The following is a 25,056-nucleotide window of genomic DNA, read 5'->3' as shown; positions in this document are numbered from 1 at the left end:
GTTACAACTGTGAATATTAAGTTTGTTTGGGAGAATCTAGTCAAATTCTTGTAAAGTTCGGTTATGTTTTGCATGCTTCTGTTTTAAGCATCACTATTGACATTTAATGCTAAAAATACATGGCGGCATACGAGATATGAGCTAATAATAACCCTCTAGATGAGTGCTTAAGACGCAAAAAAAACATTACTAAATAAACTCTTGTTTTCTTTTAGTAAATGAATTATCTTCCAAAGTTCTTATAATGAGATTGATTTCTTTCCATTCTATTTATGGTGTCACCTTTTATGACTACATTGTATCTACATAATTATTTCTTTGAATACACTAGATGTAATCCATCTGTGATGAGCAGGTGGATCCACTACACACAAGGACTTTGTTTATATTGTTATTAGATTTCCACAAGCCTCAAAACTAATGTTTGAAGTACTTCCAGCTTTAGGTCGTTTCATGGTATCACTTTCTGAATTGGAGGACATTTTACTGTAGCCCGTTCGAGAACTATGAAAACTCTTGCTTTTTCTACGATTATGACAGAATAATACGCCTTTTCTCATCTTCTCAAAAAGGCCTCTGGATTGAAGTCCTCTTAAAGAGCGTGATCTAGAGTGGTATCCGCGAGCTCTCATTAACATAGGTGTGAAAAGCTTTATTTGGTTGCCGTCATCAATGGGAGACACGCGCGCGCGACCGTTGCTCAGTACTAGTCTATCGCTACCTGATGTGCCAGGAATCCCACTGGAGGCCAACCATGCAGAATTGTTCGCTGATCCATTAAGTTGTACGGTGCACGATCTTATAGATACATCACCAATCAGGTGTGAAGTTTTAACCCAAGAAGTGAGTCTATTCAAAAACTTCCTGCGTCTGGTAGGCTGAAGTTGACCGGCAACAAAAGCAGGACTGGCCTCGGTGACTATGGCACTTGAAGTCAAATTAAACCCCGATTGAAAACCATTGAGATAACCGCTGGTAACAGTACTGAAGCTTGGGAAAAGTTTGGAAAAAAAGGATGGCTTTGCAGATTTCAATGCTTTATCAGCTTTACTGATCTGCTCCTGCGTTGATTGATCCAACCGCTCTATCCTACACATCATCTCGTCATTCTCACTCATTAAATTTGCAAATTCCAAATCATCAGGATTACCCAAATCGTTGCAATCAAAATCTAGAGCACCAGTTGCTGGTTGTGTCCCCGAAGCACTCTTCTCAAGTACCATTGTGGGGATAAAGTTGGACGTGCTTTTTTGTGTATTGGCAGTCTCTTCATAGGGCCCTAAGCGGACTGTTCCACGCGAAATGCACTGTCCGACGCCATTCTCGTCAACTTTGCCCGACTTTTTACTAGTATCGTCCCTCATTTGACTTTATTATCCTTGTATCTTTCTATTATAATAATAACTTCACTAATGATTTCCTTAAGAATTTTTTTAAAGACTTATTGTAATATTATTTGAGTTGACTGTTCGTTTATTTTTGGACCGACTTTCTGTTATAATGCTTTGTGTGAAGTGCGCAAAAGTATAATAACAATACGTAGCTACCTTCAATTAACAGGGGCTTTTGAAGTCCTATTACTTTCAACACCTATATTTATTCTCTTTAAAAACTAGATGGCTGTTATATACAATAAATTAACAAGGCTACTATTGCAAATCAAAAAAAATAAAATAAAAATAAACAATCCCATGAAATACTGTAGCACACATTCATTGCTTGTTTTGCATACTTTAGACTGCCTCCTTCAAAAAAAAGCACCGACCAGTGAGCTCCCATTTCTAATAGCCTTAATGTGTTTTGTGTCATTGCCCATCATACGGTTTCTGTGCTGACATTTGTGTTAGAACAATGGGCTGAGGCGCCAGCCAGTCTGTGTGCGTGTTTATTGTGTGTCACTGACGCACATCGCAATACCCTCGCCCATACAGACAGATGCGACAGTCACCTACCATGAGTATATACTACAATAAGGTCCATCACCAACCGTCATATGAGTTTTTAAGTAAACAGAAAAATCCCCAATGGCATTCAAAGAAAAAAAATGGTACTGGTGCGGTAGGAGACTTACATAAAGTATCAATAGACCACCTTGGTTTACAACTGCCTTTTTTAAAAAAAGTTTAAAATATATAAAAAATATTGTGAAGTTGCTGTCTTCTTTCTACGTTACTGCTGCGATATCCGTACAACACTATTATTAAAGGATAATAGATATATTGATTATATGAGGAGACCAACGCATACATGTGAGACTTCTGTCGCTATTGCTTTAGGAGCATTCAATTTGTGTTATCACTGTAGAATTTTATAACTGGTATATGCCCTCTTGGCGCTGTCGCCCAAATTTTGCCGTTCACGTGCAGCAAAATAATTGGGTCCCCGAAAATGAGATTTGCCTATTCTCCTAGTGTTAAAACTGCCTTGTACTACCCTTCTCATACATCGCCACTCACTATATGCAGACTGGACGTGATCAAAGCTTATTACTTTTCAACATACGAACGGAACTACAAGAAATCTAGTCTAACGCTCGAAGATAATCATAGAGGCACCCGAATACACACACATAACACACTTTTCGGCTATGTACAGGTTATCACGCGGTCATATCTGCTTGCGGTACTTATTCATACCTCTGCTTCTATCCTGGTTGACGGTGTACGCAAAAACAGGAGTTTCCCTAGAAAGCTTCAATGAGGCAAACGAATCAACACCGCACCAACAGCTCCCGACAGAAACTCCACCTAATTCTCCCCAAACCGAGATACCGCCGCAACCCCCAAAGAATAACGATGCCATGTTCTGTGCCATTCTCAATCCATCCACAGGTAGTTACGTCGATCTTTCCCAACTATCAAGTGCCCCAAACAGAGAAGTCAGCAAAGATCGGGACAGAAACGATAACCACCAATCCCACGAGCAGCCCATCTCGTGGCCAGTCAGGGGTTGGCAATTCGGTGTCAACTTCACTTTAGGAATCTGCTCTTCCCCCGTCACAGATTCAAATCTGTCAAACACCACCGGGGCATACTACAACTCGCCTTCCGGCCCCGTCTCGATTGGCGAATACTCGACCGTCCCTGTGTACACCGGCAAGAAATTAACCCTCACTTACACAAACGGTGACTCATGTCCAAACGGAGTCGATCGCAAAAGCTCCCTACTACACTTCATCTGCGATAAAGAAATACAGACAAAAGCTCAAGTCAGCTTCATAGGCTCACTAAACAACTGCTCCTACTTCTTCGAAGTCCGCAGCATCCATGCCTGCCCCACATCACACAAGAAGAACGACATTAACGTCCTGGGCATATTCATCGGAATCCTGTTGGTCTTTTTTTGCCGTGGAGTACGGGCGTCGCTGGTTCTACAAACGGCTGCGACACCACCGTCTCCTCAAGTCCACCCCACACGATTACCTGGCAATGCCCGACACTGCCAGACCTCGCTGGGCCGCTGTCGAAAGCGAGCCTCGATGGAAAACATTCCTACGCTCATTCTTTACATATTCCGCCGAGCCCCACACCCTGATTAAACTCACCGCTGCAAGCAGCCCTGGCAATACCGCCCCGAACCACTTGGATCCCGCGGCTCCATATCACGTGGGAGGTGTCTCTTTGCGCGACACCCAGCAGAGCACCGTTAAAAGCACTGCGTCACTGTACCGCGACATGGAGGCCCAGAACAACCTCCTAGATAGCCTAGAAGTACATAGCAGCGAAGTACATAGCACTGACGGCTGACCAACCACCCCTCCTAATGACCTATCGCTGATCCTCATGTAACCGAACCTTTTTCCCGCTTTGCGCGGGTAATCCCGTCGAACCCCGCTGCATGTGACTGCCACCCATACATACCTACATACACCATATACCACATGCCGCACACAGCACAGAACATAACCGACATCACGGAGAGCACCCGGCACCTCAACGCTGCGCACCCGTCTCCGTATCCAAACAGAAAATGCCTCTCTGCAGAACCCTACGCAGGTGCCGTTCCCCACAGTGCGCGCCGCAGCCTCCACACACGCATGCGCGGCACGCTAGCCCTAACCGCCCTCGCGGGTTGCGTACAAGGTAGCAAAAACGTATGCGCAGATTGTGTATCTCGCTCCCGCCCGCCTGGGGCTGCCCTGAGGCTGGCCCGCACGCGGGCCAGCCTGCCGGGAAGAACCCTGGCCCGCCGCCCCCGATCTCTAGGCCCAGCGCTGGGCGCTGGGCTCGCAGCAAAAAGCGAATTTTTTTAGTTAAAAATTTTTTTGTTAATGCACTTTTGGCCGGCGTGCTGCGTTTGGATCAGTCAGTCGTTCTCGCGCACGGAGAGAAATATAAAAAGGTTAGGATTTGCCACCATAAAGTCCTTTTCTCTTCCCTCCCTTCTTGAACATAATACAGGTTCTTGTTTAAGAGGTACTAAGTAGTTCACTACAAAGCACATCGGAATATAAGCAAATATGGGTAAGGAGAAAACTCACATCAACGTTGTTGTTATTGGTCACGTCGACTCTGGTAAGTCTACTACCACCGGTCACTTGATTTACAAGTGTGGTGGTATTGACAAGAGAACTATTGAAAAGTTTGAGAAGGAAGCAGCTGAATTGGGTAAGGGTTCTTTCAAGTACGCTTGGGTTTTGGACAAGTTAAAGGCTGAGAGAGAAAGAGGTATCACTATTGATATTGCTTTGTGGAAGTTCGAGACTCCTAAGTACCATGTTACTGTTATCGATGCCCCAGGTCACAGAGATTTCATCAAGAATATGATTACCGGTACTTCTCAAGCAGACTGTGCTATTTTGATCATTGCAGGTGGTGTTGGTGAGTTCGAGGCTGGTATTTCTAAGGATGGTCAAACTAGAGAGCACGCTTTGTTGGCATACACTTTGGGTGTCAAGCAGTTGATTGTTGCTATCAACAAGATGGACTCCGTCAAGTGGGATGAGAGCAGATTCCAAGAAATCGTCAAGGAGACTTCCAACTTTATCAAGAAGGTTGGTTACAACCCTAAGACTGTTGCCTTCGTTCCAATCTCTGGATGGAACGGTGACAACATGATTGAGCCAACTCCTAACGCCCCATGGTACAAGGGTTGGGAGAAGGAGGTCAAGGGTTCTACCGTCAAGGGTAAGACCTTGTTGGAGGCCATTGACTCTATCGAGCCACCAAGCAGACCAACTGACAAGCCATTGAGATTGCCATTGCAAGATGTCTACAAGATTGGTGGTATTGGAACTGTGCCAGTCGGCAGAGTCGAGACCGGTGTCATCAAGCCAGGTATGGTTGTCACCTTTGCTCCTTCTGCCGTCACCACTGAAGTCAAGTCCGTTGAAATGCACCACGAACAATTGGAACAAGGTGTCCCAGGTGACAACGTTGGTTTCAACGTCAAGAACGTTTCCGTCAAGGAAATCAGAAGAGGTAACGTCTGTGGTGACTCCAAGAACGATCCACCAAAGGCTGCTGAATCTTTCAACGCTACAGTTATCGTTTTGAACCATCCAGGTCAGATCTCTGCTGGTTACTCTCCAGTTTTGGACTGTCACACCGCTCACATTGCCTGCAGATTCGACGAATTGTTGGAGAAGAACGACAGAAGATCAGGTAAGAAGTTGGAAGACTCTCCAAAGTTCATTAAGGCCGGTGATGCTGCTTTGGTCAAGTTTGTCCCATCCAAGCCAATGTGTGTCGAAGCTTTCACCGACTACCCACCATTGGGTAGATTCGCCGTTAGAGACATGAGACAAACCGTTGCTGTTGGTGTCATCAAATCTGTTGAGAAGTCCGAAAAGGCTGGTAAGGTCACCAAGGCTGCTCAAAAGGCTGCTAAGAAATAGACTAACTGACACCTTAATTTAAAAAAGAATCTTTTTTAAGTTTCGCCATCATTTTGTATAGTTTTTATTCAGTGTAGTTCTATTTTTAATCAAATATTAGCGTGATTTATATTAATGTTGCTCCTGTAATGGGAAGTAGGAGCGCATATCTCAGGTGGTATTGGTTGGTTGCATGGACTTGTAACTTGTGTCGAATTTCAATGAGGCGTTTTTGATAACTTTTTCCTAAAAAATCGTCAGCTTTCTCTTGAACCACACCACACCACTTTTATATTGGCAAAGTTTGGTTGCACAGTTGAAATTTCTCTTCTAAACTGCAGTCATGAAGTTTACAATTAGCGCAACTAACTCTTAAGAAAATGAGACAAACGTATGTATTTTTTGTACACCTCTGATATCATTGTTTCACAATGTTTGTTATCTGATAGGCATAAAACCACTAACTTCTACTTAGTCTGTACCTCAAGAACGCGCCTAAAATCCCGAGATCCAACTCTGAGTTCATCAAAGAGCTACTGAAAACCATTAACAAGAACACCAATACTGATGTCCCGCGACCTCAATCCACTCTATCATCCTCAAAAGATGAGAAGCCTTTAACCTTCCTTGATGAAAACTATAAAATTGTGTCTATCACGCGCCCTAGGAACCTGCAGGGTCAGTGCTTCATTGGGTTTTCAGATGCCGCACATGCAGCTCATTTCTGCCACACCTTCAAGGATAAGCTCTTCCTAAGAGGCAGGTCCGTGGTTATAGAAACGGCTAAACATGACGCTTACTGGTTCATTGCCCAGCAATCCCCTACTGTATATCGTCGCCTCCATAAGCACTTAAGCATGAAAAAGGATCCTAAAACGCTCCTCCAGCTACGGAACAAACGAATCCGGCGTAGATTACGGTGTCGCCTCAGAAAGAAGGGGCTTGGAGAGACTGCTATCCAGCAAGTACTCGAAAGGCTCGCTACCAGCCAGCTGTCTGCTGGGAACCAAAAGAGCGTTTTGCCTGCGAAAGATGGTTCATCACAAGCAACCTCTATGGCCCCAGGGGCGGCGGCGTCTGCTAAAACCACACCAGCCGTCCAGCATCAAGGCAACAATACAAAGAAGAAAGTTGTTGATGTTGGCAGCAATCCTCCTAACAAAGTTCTTCTTGTACAGGGATTGCCGGAAGGCATTACGGAACAACAATTGGCTGAACGCTTTGCTAGTGACAAACTTGTCCAAGTTAGATTTGTCCAAGTTCGTCAATTGGCTTTTGTAGAATATGAGGATATCCAAAGTGCCTCCAAAGTTGTAGAAAGATTAGGCCACAGTCAAAACTTTAATGATACTACAGCTATTATAGGCTACGCCAAGAGATAAAAAACACAAACATAAATGAGTATATAAATAATTGTAACCGTTACAAAATGAATCAATAAACACAGTCTTCAAATATATACAAGATCAAAACTATTGGCACATTGAATCATTCTCCCTTGCACTCCTTTTTATTTACCGAATATTACAGTTCGCAAAGCGGTAAAGAAGGTCTCCGTCCCTCTACCAGTTAACTCGTCTAAAAGTCTTGAATAATATCTTGGGTTACCTACAGGTTCATATAGCTTTTTTCCGACATCGTAATGATTCTTATACTTGTTATTGACGATATTAGTCAATGATTTGACTTGCTCCTCCAGCGAGCTAACCGTAAACTGCTCTTCGAGCAAAGTAGAATTCACTCTTTTCATCATGTCCTTTTTTAATCCTAGTGGACCAGATGTTCTGCTAATGATGTCCTTGATTTCCCTCAACGTGGGCTTCTTTACTTCCTTTGAACTCGATTCCAAACCAGCAACGTTACGGAATCGTTCCAGTTGAGTATCTTTGAAAGACACTATATGTTTGATTCTCTCTTCTGGAAGATTTTCAAGAATCTTCACCAGCTTCTTAGCAGCTTCCCTAGTGGCCGTATTAGACATCTCCTGTGTTTGTTTTCTAGTGCTAGTTCTTCTTACTCTTTATCATGTACTTATTGTCATCGACTCTGTTAAAGCAGTCTTCAAAATTTTATTCCGAGTAAAAGAGCCTTTTTTAATAACAAAATCTTTGATAAATAAAATACAAATGAAAGGATAAGAAATTTTTATGCAACAATCGCAGCTATAATATATAACATTATACATATATACCAGCTTAAGTAAACTAGGTTATTCGCTTTGTGAAACAAATGGAGCCAAGTGTGCAGTACCTTTATCCCAAGTGATGTCATTGTAGGTGATATCGTAAACAGCCTTGATAACATCAGCAATTGAACCTCTAACTTGTTTAGTACTATCTCTCTCTCTCAAAGTAACAGAACCATCCTTGACAGACTCAAAGTCAATAGTAATGCCAAATGGAGTGCCTAATTCATCGTTACGAGCGTATCTCTTGCCAATAGAGACACCAGAATCGTCCACCTTAAATGGTATTTGTTGTTTTCTCAATATTTTCGATACTTCAGTAACTATGGGTGCCAATTCATCATTACTAGACAATGGAACTAACAGAACTTTTGTTGGTGCTACTAGTGGAGGGAAAGATAACACAGCTCTAGCAGTGTCTTGTGGTCTGCTCCAGAAACAATGTTCCAACACGGCGTAAATAATACGCCCAATACCAAAGGATGGCTCTATAACATTTGGAATATATTCCCTAATGTGTTCGACCGTGGTTTTTTCTTCGATTTTAATAAATTCGTGGCTTAATTCAATGTCCTCGTCAATGCCCTCAAGGTTAAACACAACCTTACCGTTAGAGGTTAGCTGCTCAGATTTGGTCGCTAATTCTTCCTGGGACAAATGCAACAAATAGCTTTCAACCTTTGGAGCATTCTTCCTAAACTTTGGACCAAACAGTTTCTTGTTTAATTCAATTTCCCATTTGGTTACTTCTCTTGGCTTATCAAGCTTCTGCCTGACAACAAGGGCTGTCTTGGTTTTCCTAGCGTGTACATTTAAATCATAAGCAGATCGATCAGCACAACCAACACACTCAATCCAACCATAAGAAGTCTTCAATTCTGCATCCCAACAGTCAGCAGCATAATGCGCCATTTCATTACTCATATGCTGTCTGAACCTCAACTTATCTGAATCAACACCAATCTTGATTAAGAACTGATAAATCCTACCGATAAAGTACCCTAAAGTTTGGTTATCAATCATTTTGGATGCAACCGCATCTTCAATAGTTGATTCAACTGTCTCAGTAAAACCTGATTCTTGCACTTGTTTAGGTAGGAAACTTAATTTAATGTTCTTAACTTCGTTAAAACGTTGGTGACTTTTGTTCTCTGGGTCTACAAAATGTTCAATCTCTGCCATCAAAAATTCACGCACTCTTAATAGACCCGCCCTTGGAGAAATCTCATTTCTGAAGGACTTACCAATGGATGCAGACGCAAACGGTGTTTTACCATTGTTGAATTCCAGTAACTTGTTAAAATTTAAAAATTGACCTTGGGCTGTTTCAGGTCTCAAATAACCCTTCAACTGCCCCGAAGGACCAATTGCGGTTTCAAACATCAAGTTAAACGGCTTAGGTTGATCCAATAACTCTCCGGTGACAGGGTTACCAATATGGTACTTTTTAATTAGCTCACCTAGTTGTGGACCAGAGTAACCGTCAATCTTAGCTAACACCTCTTCATATTCCTTGATAACTTTATCATCTAATTTGACAGCCTGGATTTCCTTTACCTTTTTCTTTCTTTTCTTGTCCGCATCATCTTTAACAGACGAATTTACTGCAATACCCCTTGCTTCCTTGTCACCCTTTAAACGTGCTTCCAAGACTTCTTCTATCAAGTGGTCAGCTCTAAATATTTCTCCGGACTTTGGATCTTGACACATCCAATCCGAAAACTTATCGACATGACCTGAAGTTTTCAAAACTTCATATGGAGTTAACATAGAACAGTCGACTTCTAACATATCCTCTTCCAAAATAAAGTGCTTCCTCCACAAATCAACAACGTTTGCTTGGAACGCACAACCTGGAGGGCCGTAGTCATACAATCCGGAAACACCACCATAAAGCTCAAAAGCTGGAGCAAAGAAAAATCTTCTCTTCAACACACTTTCCAAAGATTCCCTGTTGAATTCTACAGCATTTCTGGCCTTCTTAATGTCCTTGACACCCATGTTTTTGATCTTGATGGATTGTCTGTGTACGTTTGAATAGAACCTCTTATTAATAAATCTTGCAGCCCACAACTTGGATATAGTTTTTTAAGCGAGCCCGAGCAGAAAGATTCCTTGAATAGTTCCTATATTTAAGCAAGTTTAATAGACTATCCTTCTAAATGGAAGTTAAAAGTCTGCGTCTTGTTTTGTTGATTGTTGGTGATTAGGTCAAAAATTTTTTCAATTGAAACTTAAGGAATAGCCCGTACACCATTAACCGTATGACAGAGAGCAACCTTGTATTTGTAGAACAGCTGGGACCTAAATAAGCATCGTATATATCTCTGAAGTTCAATTGAACCTGGATATTCAGCATATAAGCCTATTCTACGCATTTTTCCTTATTCTCCCTTAGCTGTGCTACTCCACACCGTTTTTGTTTCAAAATCATCACTGAACTCTCTTATAATTGTAATCATAAGGTGAGACCACTAAACCTTTATTCTTCCTAGCTCCTCTGAATATAGTTTCTAGAATATCTATCATCTCCTGCTTGTCATCTACTACAAAGTTCATCTTGTTATTATTTCCTGTTCCAAAGTCACACATCATGTGCTTATTTTTATAGAAGAACATCACTGTCATGGGCTCATACAGTTCATACATCTCATTGAAGTCAGGCACTTCATTTATATCACATATGTATATCGCTGCAAAGTTTACCACTTTAGGGGCAATGGAGTATAGAATCTCATCCATCAGCATACAGCTTTTATCCGAATCAGTACCGAATCGTATGACGACGAGACGTTCTTCTTCGGTGACAATAGCCTGATCGACATGCCAACCACTTTGCAAATGAGGTAAGAATACACTGCCCATACTTTTGAAATTTTGTGTGTTTTACAGTCTTATATTGTGTGAGGGTACAGTGTTTTTTATTTGCGAAGAGGCAGATTATTTAAAATGTAAAGGATTATTATTGAAATTTTCGGTGCGCCTATGAGATCACAGACACATATATGTATAATGTGGGCTAAACATCAATTAATAGATTCCAGCTGATTCAAAAACCCTGTTGAGTAACAACTTTCAATCCCTTTGTTCCTAATGATGGAAATAATTCTTTATATCTTCGTTAATATATACTATATACACGTATGCAAGTTTAAGGAAGTCGTTGATAACTTCCTTCCACAAACTATGGTTCATTTTACAAGCCTCTTGGAAGTCATTTCTTAGCCTTTTTCTTCTTAGTCGCCAATTTCCCACCACTTTGAACTTGAACTGCATTTTCACTTAACAAACTTAGGTAATCATCCATCCCGAATTCCTCTGATTCTTCTTTTGATGGTTCGCTCGCTGCACTGACAGATTCAGAAGCTTCTGCCTCATCCACTTTGGATCCTTGTGCTACAGTGTATATGGAGCCATATTTCTGCTTGAACTTTTCCATCCTTCCACCAGCATTGGCGTCTACTACCATCAAATCGGTCCTACTCTCATTCCATAATGGGTTATTTCTCTGATCCTGAATTAATCTAATCTGATCTTTGGGAATTTGGGATCTTCTAGTGATAACACTACCATCACTTAGTTCTACTTTAACATCAAATTGATAATAAATTGCAGGTCTAGATTTACCTAAACGAATCTTCTTTAAAGGCCTTCTGGGTAGCGAAATTTGATTAGAACCATGGTATCCACCAGTGGACGCAAACCGTTTAACGGCAATGAACCTAAACATCTTAGAGCAGACGAAACCAAATGATTACCTATTGATATGTGAAAAAGGTCGACAAAAGTACTCATCACATTTGCTTTGTGGGTTTACATATATGCTCGATATTTTAGACGTGATGAAAATTTTTTGGAACGTATATTGTGATCAATATAACATAGTTTGAGTAAAACATACTAATATTCAATATTAACTCAGATCCAAATTTAAAGGTACAAGTAGTGCTGGCTATGCATTATCTCAAGTTCTTACGAGATCTTATAATTCTGTTTCTTGCACAAAGCCATCCAGTTTTTTGGACAAATATTTTGCCGTGTCAGGATCATGTTTTTCAATGCGATCTATGATATCTTTGAACGTTGCAGTTTTCATGTTAAAATCATCTTGGTCCTCACTTCCATCTATTGTAGAATAAGGCTTCTGATTTACCATTTCATCATCTTCCTCTTCTTCTGCTTCTAATACTGCATCGTCAATCTCTCCGGTTTCAACGCCATTGTCATCATCATCATCATCATTCTTCGCGGAATACAGCTCGTCCACATTGGTGGCATCATCAACATCCTTGTTTAAAAATGATTCTTTAACATAGAGCATAACTTTAAAATACTTTAGTTTGTGCTCGTTGAATTCATAGTTTCCTTGGACCATACATCCTAACTCGTATTTTACAATTTTTCTTATTTTAGCTAAATCTAGTTCGGTGAACCATCCAGTTAATTCACTTGGGGTTTCCAAATACTGTGCCTTGTCGTAAATTTCTTTTATATTTGGTTCGTCAATGAGTAAATCAATCTGTAGCATTAAATACCAAGGAATTTGCTTTCCATTGAATCTAAATCTGCTATCAACATCGTTTGGTGTGTCTGTTTGAAAGAATTTTTCAGGTGGATTTGGAACATTTCTTCTAACAGCTGGATTGCGTAGTAATTTCCCCTCAATTTTAAAATATTCTGTTTGGTACTTCGCATAAATATTAGAAGACCGGGGATCCATCCCCAATTTTATGTAAGTATTCCTCCAGGGTCCCTTTGTAAACCGATATGATACAAGAGCCAATGCGATCTTTAGGACCGAATGCAGATCCTGCGAAATAATGCCGTCGATATGCCGTTTGATCCAAACATGCCTAGTCTCAAATAGTTTGGTTAATATGAGTAAGCATTGTTCTAGCTTTTCATAAAATTTAGAATCATTTTTACTTCCAGGATACACTTTTGTCTTCTTTGCAAGTTCATATTGTTTAACTAGTTCTGGATGAGGTGTTTCAGGTATTTTAGTATCAGCTGAGAAATCATGTACAAACTGTTGGTAGTTTTTAATATATGTTCCCAAAACCCTAGATTCCCCCGTTGAGGTTTTCATCGCATAAGGGTTACTATTGTATTTATAGATGAATGGTAAACTAACCATAGAAAATCTTGGAATTGGAGGAAGCTGAAATTCCGAGCTAGGACATTTTACCGACCTGTCTAGGACTACATTGTTCATATTTTCAAAAGGCCTAGTGTCATAGTCTGGGATATTTTTGACATATTCCTTAAAATTGTCCCAGTTCAAGGTTCCAAAACTGTTCTTAAAATCATTAGCAGAAGGTACATTATCGAGCCTGACTTGGAAATCTGACATTTCTCTAAATTTCACAGTATTGTCAATTATTGCAACTGGAACAGCTTTCATCTGACTGGGACAAACAGACGCAATCGCCTTTCGTATATCACCCTGACTTTTATAAAGAGTTCCTTTTGGTAGAGTTATTTTCATTATAACTGATTCATCTCGCTGAGGAACTCGCTTTCCAATTATTGGGTGCTCATTAAAGAATACCTTACTACCATCCTGATTTTTCCCCTCATTCAAATACATTTCTAAATCATAATCTGCATCGCTATGTGAAGATATAGATGCCTTAACATTTTGAAGTCCTCCACACATCTTAATTGCCTTTTCTATACTCTCTTGTGCCGGGGAAACCTTTAAAGGAAGCTCAAGCGAGGGAATCCGTGGCAGATCAAGGGTAAACTCTTTAGCATATGGACCCGGAATATCTGTTGGTGTCGTAGACCTTGTTCTTGTGATTTCTTCACTCATCACAGCACCTTTTATAGACTAATTGATGAATTCAACCCTGTATCTATCGTAACAGAGAGGGTATATGTAGCGGGTACTAATGTTTATCTTATATGTGGCAGACTTCATAAAATGTTGTCCACGTGAACAGTGATAGCTATTAGGCTGCTATTAGCCTTAAAAACATACATCAAGATGCCTTCATATATTCAATATTATTACTAGTAAAGGCTTCTTAAACTCTTTGATTAGCTTAGTAATAAATACCAGATTATACTTATGAAACATTAAGATTTATTATCGAATTTATTACATTTTTTAATTGACTACGTACGCAGAAGCAGGGACAAATCCTATGAGAATTCGAAATTGTACATGCGACAGTAGAATACCATTTAGAAGAGACCCTTTTCCCTTTCTAGTCTTGCTTTCATCTTAGAATACCATTGATCTAAGGTTTCACCAGGTCTATTTAAAATCAAAACTATAACAGTCATATTATCAAAACCAACACCTGTATTCGAATCTGCACGTGCTATACCATGATCCAACATCTTCGTAACAATATCGTCTAACTTTGATCCGAGTGTTAGGTGATACTTGATAAATTGTACAAGCGCTTTATTGGTGTATATATCCCAAATTCCATCACATGCTAATACCAAAAACTCATCTCTGGAATAATCTATCTTATGTACCAATAAATCTGGTTCAACAGTTACTTGTGCTTCTGCCCAGGGGACGAACTTTTTATTTATAACTGGATTATTGAGTTGCGAGTCTTTGTATGCAACGCTCCTTTTAAACTGGAAATCGCCAAAAGCTCTGCTTAAGGCTAATACACCCCCCACTCTACCTAATGATACTGTGCCACCATCGTCATTTATGCGGATAAGCTCACCAATATGTTGAGGTTTATGATCAAAAGACATTGTCTTAATACATTTACTCTTGGAAGAGAGTATGCAACGGGAATCGCCGCAATTGACAACATATAGTGTACTACCATTAACTATCACGGCAACTACAGCAGTAGAGCCACAGGAAGCATTTGCAAAATGACCATGAAGATCCTGATCTTGCAATGTAAACGAATCTTTTAATATTTGACAAATAAGTCCTTGTAAAGTTTTAAAGCAGCGCACATTAGACTCGTTGGTATCTGCTTTAGATAAAGCACTCCCATATTTATGGTTTTCAAAGCTATATTTTATCCATTTGAGTAAACCCTGCTCGGATGTAGCCAAATACTGAGAACACTCATCACCACCATGACCATCAAATACACCAAATACCGAAAGATAGATCGTTTCCACAACATCATCATTTAAAGGATTGCGGAACTTAACTACTAACTGGCTCTCGCAGTTAGCCACTAGGTGTGAATCCTCCTGAGTCAAACGGTAACCCTGCATAGATCCCACGCAGTTATAGAATTGTATATGCCGAGCCTCCTTCGGTAATGTCAAAGTTGAGTTATTAGCTCCCTTCGACGCTGAAGGAGCTGCATCACAAGGTTTAGTATCGTGGCTATGACGACGCAAATGTAAATGACGGTGACGACGTTCCCCGGAATTTTGAGGTTTCAGACTCTCTTGTTGCTGCGGTACTTGCAATTGAAAATGTGTTTCCGTAGAGTAAGAATTGTATATTATCGTCTTCTCAGTTAAAGGATGGGAGAGTAACTGACCCATGATTTAACGGTGCGACTGTTAAACTGCGTGTAGGGATTGCTGCAACTTTGAGCAACCAATTCTGATTGACAAGCAGAATATTTAAACTTTTTTATCAAATGTGGCAGACCTTAATCTTCTAAGATTCCTGGATGCGGTGTATACTATAGATAGAAGTGGTCGTTGAAACTATATCGTGGTGTGCTTATCAACTTCAGAGGCAAATCTTAGACGAAGAGAAATCGTTAATGCGAGACAAGTTGAAAATGCGAAGGCTCCCGTCAAACGACGATGACGCCAGACATATATATATACAGCGAACCAATAATAGCTCTCTACAAACAATAAATGTATGATGACATAGTTTATATAAATAACGCCATGAGGTTATTCATGTATGATTTGACAAGTGCCAAACGGTCTATGTGCGCATACACATATATACTTATCTATACACATGTACAAAGTTTCAATAAAACAAATACACGCTCTTGTAAGATAGTCGATGTTCAAATCTAATTGAAAACAAAAGTAAACGTGAGTATTTAGACAACCAAAATATAAAGAATGGGATTTACCTTTGGGAACTGATCTTATATAGTTCCTGGACAAAGTTTTCCCCCCAATAACCACTGGTGTACTTAGAGATATATTTGTAGAGCTTTTCCCAATTAGCTTCTCTTTTTTCATATGGCAAAGTTAAAGACTCATGGATTGCCTCTGCAAACTCATCTGCGCTCCACGGATTGACTATCAAGGCTCCATTCAAAGATTGTGCAGCACCAGTGAATTCACTTAGAATTAATGAGCCCTTCTTCTCTGCCTGACAAGCAATGTATTCATAGGATACTAAGTTCATACCATCACGGGTTGAAGACACCAAACACACATCACTTACAGAATAGAGAGATATTAATTCCTCAAATGGGACAGATTTATGCATAAAGTGAATTGGAACAAACTCAACAGTGCCAAACTGACCATTAATTCTTCCGACTAATTCGTTAACAACGGACCTTAGATACTGGTACTCTTCAACATGCCCGCGACTTGGAACGGCAACTTGCACCAAAACAACCTTTCCAATCCACTCTGGATGCTCATTCAGGAATACTTCGATGGCGTGTAACTTGTGAGGAACACCTTTTATATAGTCCAACCTATCAACACCAACGATAATCTTACAATCTTTAAAAGTCTGCTTCAGTTCCTTTACTCTTTGAAGAACGGAATCTTGCTTAAGGCCCTCTGTAAAATTATCAACGTCAATGCCAATGGGGAAAGCACCAACGTTCACAAACCTTCCTTGGAATTCAACCCCATTTGGTAACGTATTAACATTCAAAATTCTTTGAACAGATGACAAAAAGTGGCGGGCATAATCATAAGTATGAAACCCAACCAAGTCACAGCTCAAAACTCCTTTCAAAATCTCTTGTCTCACTGGAAGGATTCTGTAAATCTCCGAAGAGGGAAATGGTGTATGCAAAAACCATCCAACTTTCACATTCTGGAGTTTCGTAGTACTGATATAGTTCCGAACCATCTCAGGCAATAACATCAAATGGTAATCATGCACCCAAACAATATCGTTATCCCTGATATTCTTCTGAATTTCCCTCGAAAAAGATAAATTTGCTTCGTTATATGCCAACCATGCGTTCTCATCAAAATTGATCTCCCCAGGATGATAGTGAAACAAAGGCCATAAAATAGAATTGCTGAATCCATTATAGTGCAAATCTGCAAGTTCATCACTTAGAAATATAGGAATTGCATTAAACTTCTCCAAAAGGTCCTTCTTCACCTCCTCTTTATCGGCCTCTGGAATTTCAAGCCCAGGCCACCCATACCATTGGAACTTCGTAGACTTCTTCAACCCTTGCAAAGCAGTGACCAACCCCCCCGACGACATACAATATTCATATTTGTGTGTATCACTATTCTTCGTAATTGTCACAGGCAACCTGTTCGACACAACTATCACATTTCCAATCTTTCCCTCACCATTCTCCACTTTCTGCTTCCCTTTCACCGAAACCCGTTCTAAAACCTTCTTTTCTAAATCTTCTGACATCTCAAACACTCTGTATACACTCTAGTTATGCCAGAACAAATCTATACGCTCCTCTATACTATTGGCTTTAATACTATTTCACTCCTTGTATGTCTAATTCTAGAAATTACGTATATTTCTCCTGCTTTTCCCCTATATTAAACAAACTATTCAACAATTTCGCCACGCGAGGAACGCAGCAATGCTAAATCATCTAATCTCTACTAAGCACTATAAACCATTATAAACCATTATAAACCACTATATATAGACATAACCAAAAAATCTCTCTTCAGAAAGTCGGTCTAGATGTCTGGTTGTAAATGTGACTGTTTAAACTTTTTACCAGTTTCCATCAACTCTGTTCTATCATCATCACCTTACGGACCAGCTTATCTGCCTTGCCTGTTACAGTCAAAAACCAAATCATTCGGCTCGCAGGTTTGGGAAAACTTGGCACGTGACACAGATGATATGATCGGTGCAGGGTCATCCGTGCACCACGTACAATCGTCGAATGAGATGGACGGTAAATGCTCGAGAGCGATATTTATACCCGATCCGACGCATGGGAGCCTCGAGGCGTTTGCTCGAGGCCCCGACCCCGACCCGGATGTTTTGCCTGTCTGTTTGTTTGTATTTTTATTTTATTATGTATTTGACCTAGGCGGGCGATGGAGTAGAGTTGACTTCCGTGGACATTCATAAGAGGTGCTGTCTGCGTTAAAAGGCTGGCTACTGCAAGGCAGTACATGTGCACTTGAACTAAGCTGGAGGACGAAGAAATTGGAATATAGTTAGTATAGGAGGAGGAAGCGTATATTAAAACATAGTGAAAAGTTTGGTGTGGAGTGAGTAGTTTGTAGATCAGGGTACACCTAAGAGGATAGTAACTGCATAGTTTGCCGCAGTAGGCAATTTGGAGAAGTAGATGGCAACAATGGACTATAAGGACCCGATTCTTTCGCATTTCCAGGATAAGAAGGTGGTTAATGTATCTAAGTTATCACAACTAATAGACGCGCAGAAAGGGTTAGATTATAAGGAGAAAGGGAAGGGGGAGAGTATGGGGAATGGTGGGGGGGAAGAGGTGTTTCGACAGTGTGAGACGACGCTTTCTTTGTATACCGATCTAATCAAACTGAAAGTGATTTTGAAGAAGACTTGGGATTTGCAGACGTTAGATAAGTCTGTTATGGTGCGTTTTGGTATCCAAGCTATTAATGCTACGTGCGAGCCAAGGGACATTATTAATTCGACGGAGGAATTTTACAAAGATATTGCTTTTAAGACGATTGCAAAATGTGATAGGATTTCAAAGGCTTTGGAACAATTGACTGCAGATTCGGATGACACATTGCGGGTGATTAAAGATGTTATGAAAGGTCAGATACGCCAGTGCTATATGCAGGATTCTCTGTGTTTGTTATTGGAAATGTGGTTCTTGTGCGGAAATGTGTTGCGCGAATTAAAGCGGAATGTGGCATCCTTCTTTATGAAGGCCAAGTTACTGTTGATCGACTATGAGTTAGAATGTATTCAATTCTCTATTACTGGAGACGATAGCCAAAAGGAACAGTACCATGCACTATCTGACACCCTAAAATCGTATAAATCCTTTATCCAGGTGCTTCTTCAGCAGTTGCAAGACGCAGAGTCAACTTCAGACCAATCTTTGTTCGAAGACTGCCTCGGAGTCTTTCTAGATGTGGAAAGTATGTACCAGTCTCTAAATATGAGTTGGCTGTTAAACGAAAATAGACTATTGAAGGAAGACATGGATGAGTATGAAAAAGGGCAATTTGAGCTGGAAGAGCGCTACCATGCAGAAAAGGCAGGTCAATTGGTGGATCAAATTGTGAATAATGATATGTTTGAGGAAACTAGTATTTCTAGTTCAACTCAATTAGATTCATCGGAAGTTACAGCGGTGCCCAGTGTTGACGATAAAAAAGCTTCAGTGGTCGATAACTTGGCCCCACCTATGGTCGCAATAAGATCTTCAGAACACTCTGAGCTATCCGTTAACATGGAAGACACTTCAATATCGAAGGAACTCCCAAACTTACTAAAAGCATTTAATAACGCGAAACGACTTGAAATGGAAATAGAAAGTGTACGGATGAGTCCCGAAGCCAATACTCCGTTAGGTACACCAGGTTCGCCTGTTTTGTCAGAGTCTATGATGAATTATAGTACCCCTAATTTGCGTAAGCCTTCTATTTCAGGAACATTTTCAACTTCGACATCTCCCGGATTAAGTCCATATGGGAATTCTACTTTAAATGCCCCTACATCACAACTGGATGCTCTTTCTGGCAGCAGCATCATGGTTAATGCACCTAAATTGAATAATAAGAGTCCAAACCTTACAAGCAGTTCAATTTTAGAAAATCTAGTTCACAAAAGCCAGCATTGTAACAATTTAGAGAATACCACTGCAACGACGAAGATTAGAGAAGAAATGTTAAAAGTTATGCTCTCCAATAACGCTCTAAAATATGCTAATCAACAGAAACACATTCACGGGTTTGGGAGTAATGTGTTGAACAATTTGTATGGGATTGGATCTCGTAAATGATGCATGAGAATCAGTACGATACAAAACAACCTATCCGACATATCGGTTCATTTTTAGCTTACATATATATCTGTACCACTTATATCTATGAGGAAAAAACAAACATTAGTAAAATTGATCGACAAAAGGATCTCAATATCATTTTTTGTAAAGTTTATGATTGATTGTATTTATTTATTGCATCAAACATTATTAAGTCTTAGATATGCGACTCACTGTATTGCATTAACTCTTTTTTAAATAATCCGGCACAAACGTTATGAAATAAAGATATATCACAATCAGGAACACATACGGACAGATAAAAGAAACAAAGAATACTGGCTACTAAGGCATGATTTTGAGAAAATTCGACATGCAATGTCCATTTACTCAATAAATGCAAAAAAGACTTAGTATCTATCAAGCGATTCAAATCAGCGGCTGTCTAGCTTCATCATCTTGACCTTGATCCTCATCCTCTTCATCCTCTACTCTAGACCTATTATAGAACTCATCTAAGATCTTTGGCGATATTCTATTCAACATTTCCTTAGGATAAATTCTCAACAAAGACCAAGCATGGTCCAACGACTCAAAAATAGATCTGTTTTCGTAAGCGCTTTGATTGATGAATGTCTTTTCAAAATTTTCCAAAAACTCTAAAGATAGCCTGTCTTCCATAGACAAAGCTTCTTCACCGACCACAGCCTTCATTGCGGCTGCATCTCTACCAATGGCGTACTTGGCATATAGTTGGTTAGACACATCGCCATGATCCTTCCTGGTCATACCTTCACCGATAGCAGATTTCATCAATCTGGACAAAGAAGGCAACACATTAATCGGCGGATAAATACCTTTGTTGTGAAGTTGGCGATCAACAAAAATTTGGCCTTCTGTAATATAACCAGTCAAATCAGGAATTGGATGGGTAATATCATCGTTTGGCATTGTCAAAATTGGAATTTGGGTAATGGAACCATGACGACCTTCAACTCTCCCTGCTCTTTCATAGATGGTGGATAAATCAGTATACATGTAACCTGGGTAACCACGTCTACCAGGAACTTCTTCCCTAGCGGCAGAAACTTCTCTCAAAGCATCCGCATAGGAAGACATATCAGTTAAAATAGTCAGAACATGCCTTTCAGTTTCATACGCCAAATACTCTGCAGTCGTTAAAGCCAATCTAGGCGTGATAATCCTCTCAATTGTTGGATCATTAGCCAAGTTCAAAAACAAGGACGTTCTCTCCAAAGAGCCATTCTCCTCAAAATCCTGTTTGAAGAATCTAGCAGTCTCTAAGTTAACACCCATCGCAGCAAAAACAATACTAAAGTTTTCTTCGTGACCATCGTGAACATCCTTAGTAGGCCTGACCAACCCAGCTTGTCTACAGATTTGAGCAGCAATTTCATTATGTGGCAGACCTGATGCAGAGAATATTGGAATCTTTTGGCCACGTGCAATAGCATTCATAGTGTCAATAGCCGAAATTCCGGTGGAGATCATTTCTTCAGGGTAAATACGAGAGTAAGGGTTAATTGGCGACCCATTAATATCCAAGTAGTCTTCCGCAAATACTTTTGGTCCGTTGTCAATTGGTCTGCCAGAACCATCAAATATTCTTCCCAACATGTCTTCAGACACAGGAATCTTTAAACTATCACCGGTAAACTCTACAGTAGTCTTTTTAATATCAATACCTGAAGTACCTTCAAACACTTGCACAATTGCGCGATCTCCTCTAACTTCTAAAACTTGACCTTGTCTTACAGAACCATCAGGCAACGTCAAGTTGACAATTTCATTATATTGTGGAAATTTTACCTTTTCAAGAATCACCAAAGGTCCATTCACAGCACCCACAGTGTTGTAGTTTAGTCTGGGTTTAACCTTGAATCTATTGGACACTGCTTCCTTGTTCAATTCAAAAAGTTCCTTATCAGAAATCATCCCGCAAAACTGTTGACAAGTTTTATATCAAACCAACTTCAAATAACAAGCCTTATAAAGTCTCAAAAAGGTTTCCTCGGATACTCTATATACTTATCCTCTCTAACTATTTCTCATAAGGGGCACTTACATATTCCAAAAGTTGATTAAAACTACTTAGTTCGCAACTCAACTAAAACAGTAATTAAAAGGAGGGTAATGTAATATTATACTATTACCCTGATTAGTGACAGCGTTATTGGAAACCATTCCCCATCAGATATTAAGAGATGAAGAGACACAGGATCTATAAATTATACGCCTATTTGAGGACCATCCAATTCCCATTATCTGCTGATTGGTCACTATCCTCCTGTAGATCTTGCACGAACTCATATACCATTTTAAACGATGGCAATTCGGTGCCCTTTTTGCATTCCATCTCTTCGTTGGTGCACAAATGGTATATCATACCGTCAATATCATGGCGATATAGAATATCAGCTAAGTCCGGTGGCTCTTGAACTAGTTTGAAACGAGATAATATCATAACTAGATTAATGATGAGTTGCGAGATTGTGATCCATGGGTCCTCAGGATTTTCTGTGTAGACAAAACTATAGGGAATATCTACAAGAAGTACCTGGCTTGCAAGAATCACAAATTCCCACATGTGTTGGAGAGCTTCTCGAGATGTGCTCAACAGATACCAGTTTCTAATGTTGCACATTGGAATGAAACGAATGCTATAAGGATATTTGAAGCTATCTCTCGTATCCTGCCGTTTAGTGACTATGAACCACTGGCATAACTCCTGGAATTTCAGACTACTATTTGCCGAAACTATGGTTTGCAGTTGTCGGTGTTTTCGCTGCAATTCTTTGTACTCTGTTATATGACTGGAAGCCGCAGGCGGTGCTGAAGAAGGGATAGTTTCCAACATGGCTCTTAGTTCATCTCTTCGACGACGCTTACTCTCCAAATAACGATCCATCTCGTTGATTCTGTACAGAATCTTGGCATTAACTCGTTTCAGTTGTAATTGTTGCAGTCTATCCATATGTTTCCCAAGGATACCCTCTCTTCTTCCAATGGCATTTTCAAGGGTTGAAGTGACTGCATCCCTCATCTTGCTTAAATCTTCATGTATCTCTAACAACTCCAGCTTATACTTAAGTATTAATTTCGGAGAGGTATTGACACAGTGAGCACAGTACCAGACTGTAGATGGTCTATGACATAATGAGCACTGCATGCTTTGAAAACCTAACTTGACCACTGTAGGGCTCTTTGAATCCTCCAGAAACGGCCACTTTTCCCACCTCTAATAGTATTTACCTTCTCTAAGTTTCCTTACGGAAATATTGAAACCAACTAAGCTCTTTTTGGCTTAACTAGGTTAAGAATGGCCCTTACGGTGGGTTGTTCAGCTAACTTAATATTAAAGTAAAACCTAAAAAAAGTATACTACCTTTAATAGAAAACTTCAACGTTTATTCAAACCAAAGATAGCGCAGAAATTGGATGATATTGGTAGCTCTTTAAAGAGGGTAAAGCTGTTAAAGTAAGATATAAATATAAAGGTACCAATGTCAACCAAGCTGTCTGAGAAACCTATCAGGATAGCAGTGCTGGGGGGATCCTGCACAGGTAAAACAGCGTTTATTTCAAGGTTGACCATTGACATAGTTCATGAAGTACATTATCCAACGAGGGAACAAACAAATTGGCTATTTACATATAACCCACATGATCCTGTTGCCCGAGCGATTCTAGATGAACGAGCACATGAGCGATGTTACTATAACAATAACAATTCTATAGAAGAGGCAGTTTTTAAAACCCCGAATATTAAAGATGATGTATTACTGTCTCCTTTGATATACCAGAGTTTTATAGAAGATTATCATCACATTAGGAGTTCTGTGGAGAGTGGGCAGCGATCTTTTGACCAAAAGTTGCTTTTAAAATCAGATAATCCGTACTACCAATATGTCCCGAAGTCAGACGACACCACTCGTAAACGTGCCAACCGAAGAGCATCAATAGGCTTTCATATGACAGATATATCGCTGAAGCATGAAAATAAACAAGTATTACCATCAGTTTATGAGCCACCTAGATATACAGATATTTTAATTGATATTATAGATACACCGGGTTTCAATCCAGACATGATAGTTCCGTTTTTAGAAGTGTCCCTATTCAGCAACCTAGATAAATCAGTTCTCAGAGGTTTAGCAGACCAGCCAAGAACACCGGTTTCCACTCAATCCATGTTAGTTGCATCAGGCGCGTCTGAATTAAATGGTATGATTGATGGTTATATAATAGTCTACAGCGCAATTCCCGAATTGAACCATCCAGACCCTCCAGATTATGGCAGTTCATCTTCTGCCCATCACGACCAGAATAAATCTATAGGGAAAACCCCCTCACCGCTTTATAACGAGGAGAAACTTAAAAGTACACTTATTAAAAATGATCTTACCACTGATAGCTCAGATGGCGGCTTTTCATTATTACATGCTATCAGAAGTTGTTTTCTTGATGCATGGACTGAATTTCGCAATTATCAAAGGAGATGGATTCAACGGAACGAAAGTGATGCTTATTCACTTAACTATATTTTTAAGCATTCCTGGAAATCGGAGCAAGATTATAATCAGAAAATAAAGGCCTTAAGTTTATTCAATGCTCCAGTTGATCAAATCGATTTAAACCCAGAATCCCCAGACTCTCCTCCGCCAATACTTATCGTTTGCACCCACATAATGGACCCTTTGCATTCACCTATGTTGGTTGACTGGGGCAAAAAGTTAGCTGTTGAATGGAATTGTGGGTTTGTTGCCTTGGATAGTATGGTAGACGTTAATGTTGATATAGCCATGTCTTGCATGATAAGGGACATCGTAGAGAAAGAAAAGTTATCAAAAAAGCATAGTACGAAGAAGAAGAGCGTATTACAAAAGATAATCAAGGGATAATCCAGAATACTTCAACTCCCTACCCACAACTACACTTCTTTTTTATAC

At 40.0% G+C, this 25,056-nt stretch overlaps 15 protein-coding genes and 1 further gene across 15 annotated transcripts; 6 read left to right on the top strand and 10 right to left on the bottom strand.

Moving 5' to 3' along the window:
- Positions 1-383: 383 nt before the first annotated feature.
- Ecym_3452 (uncharacterized protein) lies at positions 384-1,364 on the bottom strand (the record flags this gene model as incomplete). The annotated part of the gene is made up of 1 exon (XM_003645705.1): positions 384-1,364. One exon carries the CDS (start codon positions 1,362-1,364, stop codon positions 384-386), a length of 981 nt encoding a protein of 326 aa, XP_003645753.1.
- Positions 1,365-2,587: 1,223 nt separating this feature from the next.
- On the top strand, positions 2,588-3,746 carry Ecym_3451 (the record flags this gene model as incomplete).
- A 713-nt stretch (positions 3,747-4,459) lies between these two features.
- On the top strand, positions 4,460-5,836 carry TEF2 (translation elongation factor EF-1 alpha; the record flags this gene model as incomplete). The annotated part of the gene is made up of 1 exon (XM_003645704.1): positions 4,460-5,836. The coding sequence occupies one exon, from the start codon at positions 4,460-4,462 to the stop codon at positions 5,834-5,836; it is 1,377 nt and encodes a 458-aa protein (XP_003645752.1).
- A 359-nt stretch (positions 5,837-6,195) lies between these two features.
- On the top strand, positions 6,196-7,197 carry MUD1 (Mud1p; the record flags this gene model as incomplete). The annotated part of the gene is made up of 2 exons (XM_003645703.1): positions 6,196-6,206; positions 6,291-7,197. 2 exons carry the CDS (start codon positions 6,196-6,198, stop codon positions 7,195-7,197), a joined length of 918 nt encoding a protein of 305 aa, XP_003645751.1.
- Positions 7,198-7,325: 128 nt separating this feature from the next.
- Positions 7,326-7,796, bottom strand: CBP6 (Cbp6p; the record flags this gene model as incomplete). Its single annotated transcript, XM_003645702.1, has 1 exon — positions 7,326-7,796. The coding sequence occupies one exon, from the start codon at positions 7,794-7,796 to the stop codon at positions 7,326-7,328; it is 471 nt and encodes a 156-aa protein (XP_003645750.1).
- Positions 7,797-8,024: 228 nt separating this feature from the next.
- Positions 8,025-10,001, bottom strand: GRS1 (glycine--tRNA ligase; the record flags this gene model as incomplete). The annotated part of the gene is made up of 1 exon (XM_003645701.1): positions 8,025-10,001. One exon carries the CDS (start codon positions 9,999-10,001, stop codon positions 8,025-8,027), a length of 1,977 nt encoding a protein of 658 aa, XP_003645749.1.
- Positions 10,002-10,433: 432 nt separating this feature from the next.
- Positions 10,434-10,865, bottom strand: DIB1 (U4/U6-U5 snRNP complex subunit DIB1; the record flags this gene model as incomplete). Its single annotated transcript, XM_003645700.1, has 1 exon — positions 10,434-10,865. One exon carries the CDS (start codon positions 10,863-10,865, stop codon positions 10,434-10,436), a length of 432 nt encoding a protein of 143 aa, XP_003645748.1.
- Positions 10,866-11,214: 349 nt separating this feature from the next.
- On the bottom strand, positions 11,215-11,730 carry MRPL36 (mitochondrial 54S ribosomal protein bL31m; the record flags this gene model as incomplete). The annotated part of the gene is made up of 1 exon (XM_003645699.1): positions 11,215-11,730. The coding sequence occupies one exon, from the start codon at positions 11,728-11,730 to the stop codon at positions 11,215-11,217; it is 516 nt and encodes a 171-aa protein (XP_003645747.1).
- Positions 11,731-11,982: 252 nt separating this feature from the next.
- TFC1 (transcription factor TFIIIC subunit TFC1) lies at positions 11,983-13,815 on the bottom strand (the record flags this gene model as incomplete). The annotated part of the gene is made up of 1 exon (XM_003645698.1): positions 11,983-13,815. The coding sequence occupies one exon, from the start codon at positions 13,813-13,815 to the stop codon at positions 11,983-11,985; it is 1,833 nt and encodes a 610-aa protein (XP_003645746.1).
- Positions 13,816-14,189: 374 nt separating this feature from the next.
- PTC4 (type 2C protein phosphatase PTC4) lies at positions 14,190-15,488 on the bottom strand (the record flags this gene model as incomplete). The annotated part of the gene is made up of 1 exon (XM_003645697.1): positions 14,190-15,488. The coding sequence occupies one exon, from the start codon at positions 15,486-15,488 to the stop codon at positions 14,190-14,192; it is 1,299 nt and encodes a 432-aa protein (XP_003645745.1).
- A 553-nt stretch (positions 15,489-16,041) lies between these two features.
- TPS1 (alpha,alpha-trehalose-phosphate synthase (UDP-forming) TPS1) lies at positions 16,042-17,544 on the bottom strand (the record flags this gene model as incomplete). The annotated part of the gene is made up of 1 exon (XM_003645696.1): positions 16,042-17,544. The coding sequence occupies one exon, from the start codon at positions 17,542-17,544 to the stop codon at positions 16,042-16,044; it is 1,503 nt and encodes a 500-aa protein (XP_003645744.1).
- A 288-nt stretch (positions 17,545-17,832) lies between these two features.
- Ecym_3441 (uncharacterized protein) lies at positions 17,833-18,231 on the top strand (the record flags this gene model as incomplete). Its single annotated transcript, XM_003645695.1, has 1 exon — positions 17,833-18,231. The coding sequence occupies one exon, from the start codon at positions 17,833-17,835 to the stop codon at positions 18,229-18,231; it is 399 nt and encodes a 132-aa protein (XP_003645743.1).
- Positions 18,232-18,454: 223 nt separating this feature from the next.
- Positions 18,455-20,104, top strand: MDM36 (Mdm36p; the record flags this gene model as incomplete). The annotated part of the gene is made up of 1 exon (XM_003645694.1): positions 18,455-20,104. One exon carries the CDS (start codon positions 18,455-18,457, stop codon positions 20,102-20,104), a length of 1,650 nt encoding a protein of 549 aa, XP_003645742.1.
- A 411-nt stretch (positions 20,105-20,515) lies between these two features.
- VMA2 (H(+)-transporting V1 sector ATPase subunit B) lies at positions 20,516-22,042 on the bottom strand (the record flags this gene model as incomplete). Its single annotated transcript, XM_003645693.1, has 1 exon — positions 20,516-22,042. The coding sequence occupies one exon, from the start codon at positions 22,040-22,042 to the stop codon at positions 20,516-20,518; it is 1,527 nt and encodes a 508-aa protein (XP_003645741.1).
- Positions 22,043-22,343: 301 nt separating this feature from the next.
- On the bottom strand, positions 22,344-23,276 carry ATG14 (Atg14p; the record flags this gene model as incomplete). Its single annotated transcript, XM_003645692.1, has 1 exon — positions 22,344-23,276. The coding sequence occupies one exon, from the start codon at positions 23,274-23,276 to the stop codon at positions 22,344-22,346; it is 933 nt and encodes a 310-aa protein (XP_003645740.1).
- A 334-nt stretch (positions 23,277-23,610) lies between these two features.
- Ecym_3437 (uncharacterized protein) lies at positions 23,611-25,008 on the top strand (the record flags this gene model as incomplete). Its single annotated transcript, XM_003645691.1, has 1 exon — positions 23,611-25,008. The coding sequence occupies one exon, from the start codon at positions 23,611-23,613 to the stop codon at positions 25,006-25,008; it is 1,398 nt and encodes a 465-aa protein (XP_003645739.1).
- Between the last annotated feature and the right edge of the window lie 48 nt (positions 25,009-25,056).

This window comes from Eremothecium cymbalariae, chromosome 3 (genome assembly GCF_000235365.1).
Source record: "Eremothecium cymbalariae DBVPG#7215 chromosome 3, complete sequence".
Classification (NCBI taxonomy): domain Eukaryota; kingdom Fungi; phylum Ascomycota; class Saccharomycetes; order Saccharomycetales; family Saccharomycetaceae; genus Eremothecium; species Eremothecium cymbalariae.
The sequence above is the reverse complement of the archived record's forward strand: the minus strand, read 5'-3'. Positions and strand labels throughout refer to the sequence as shown.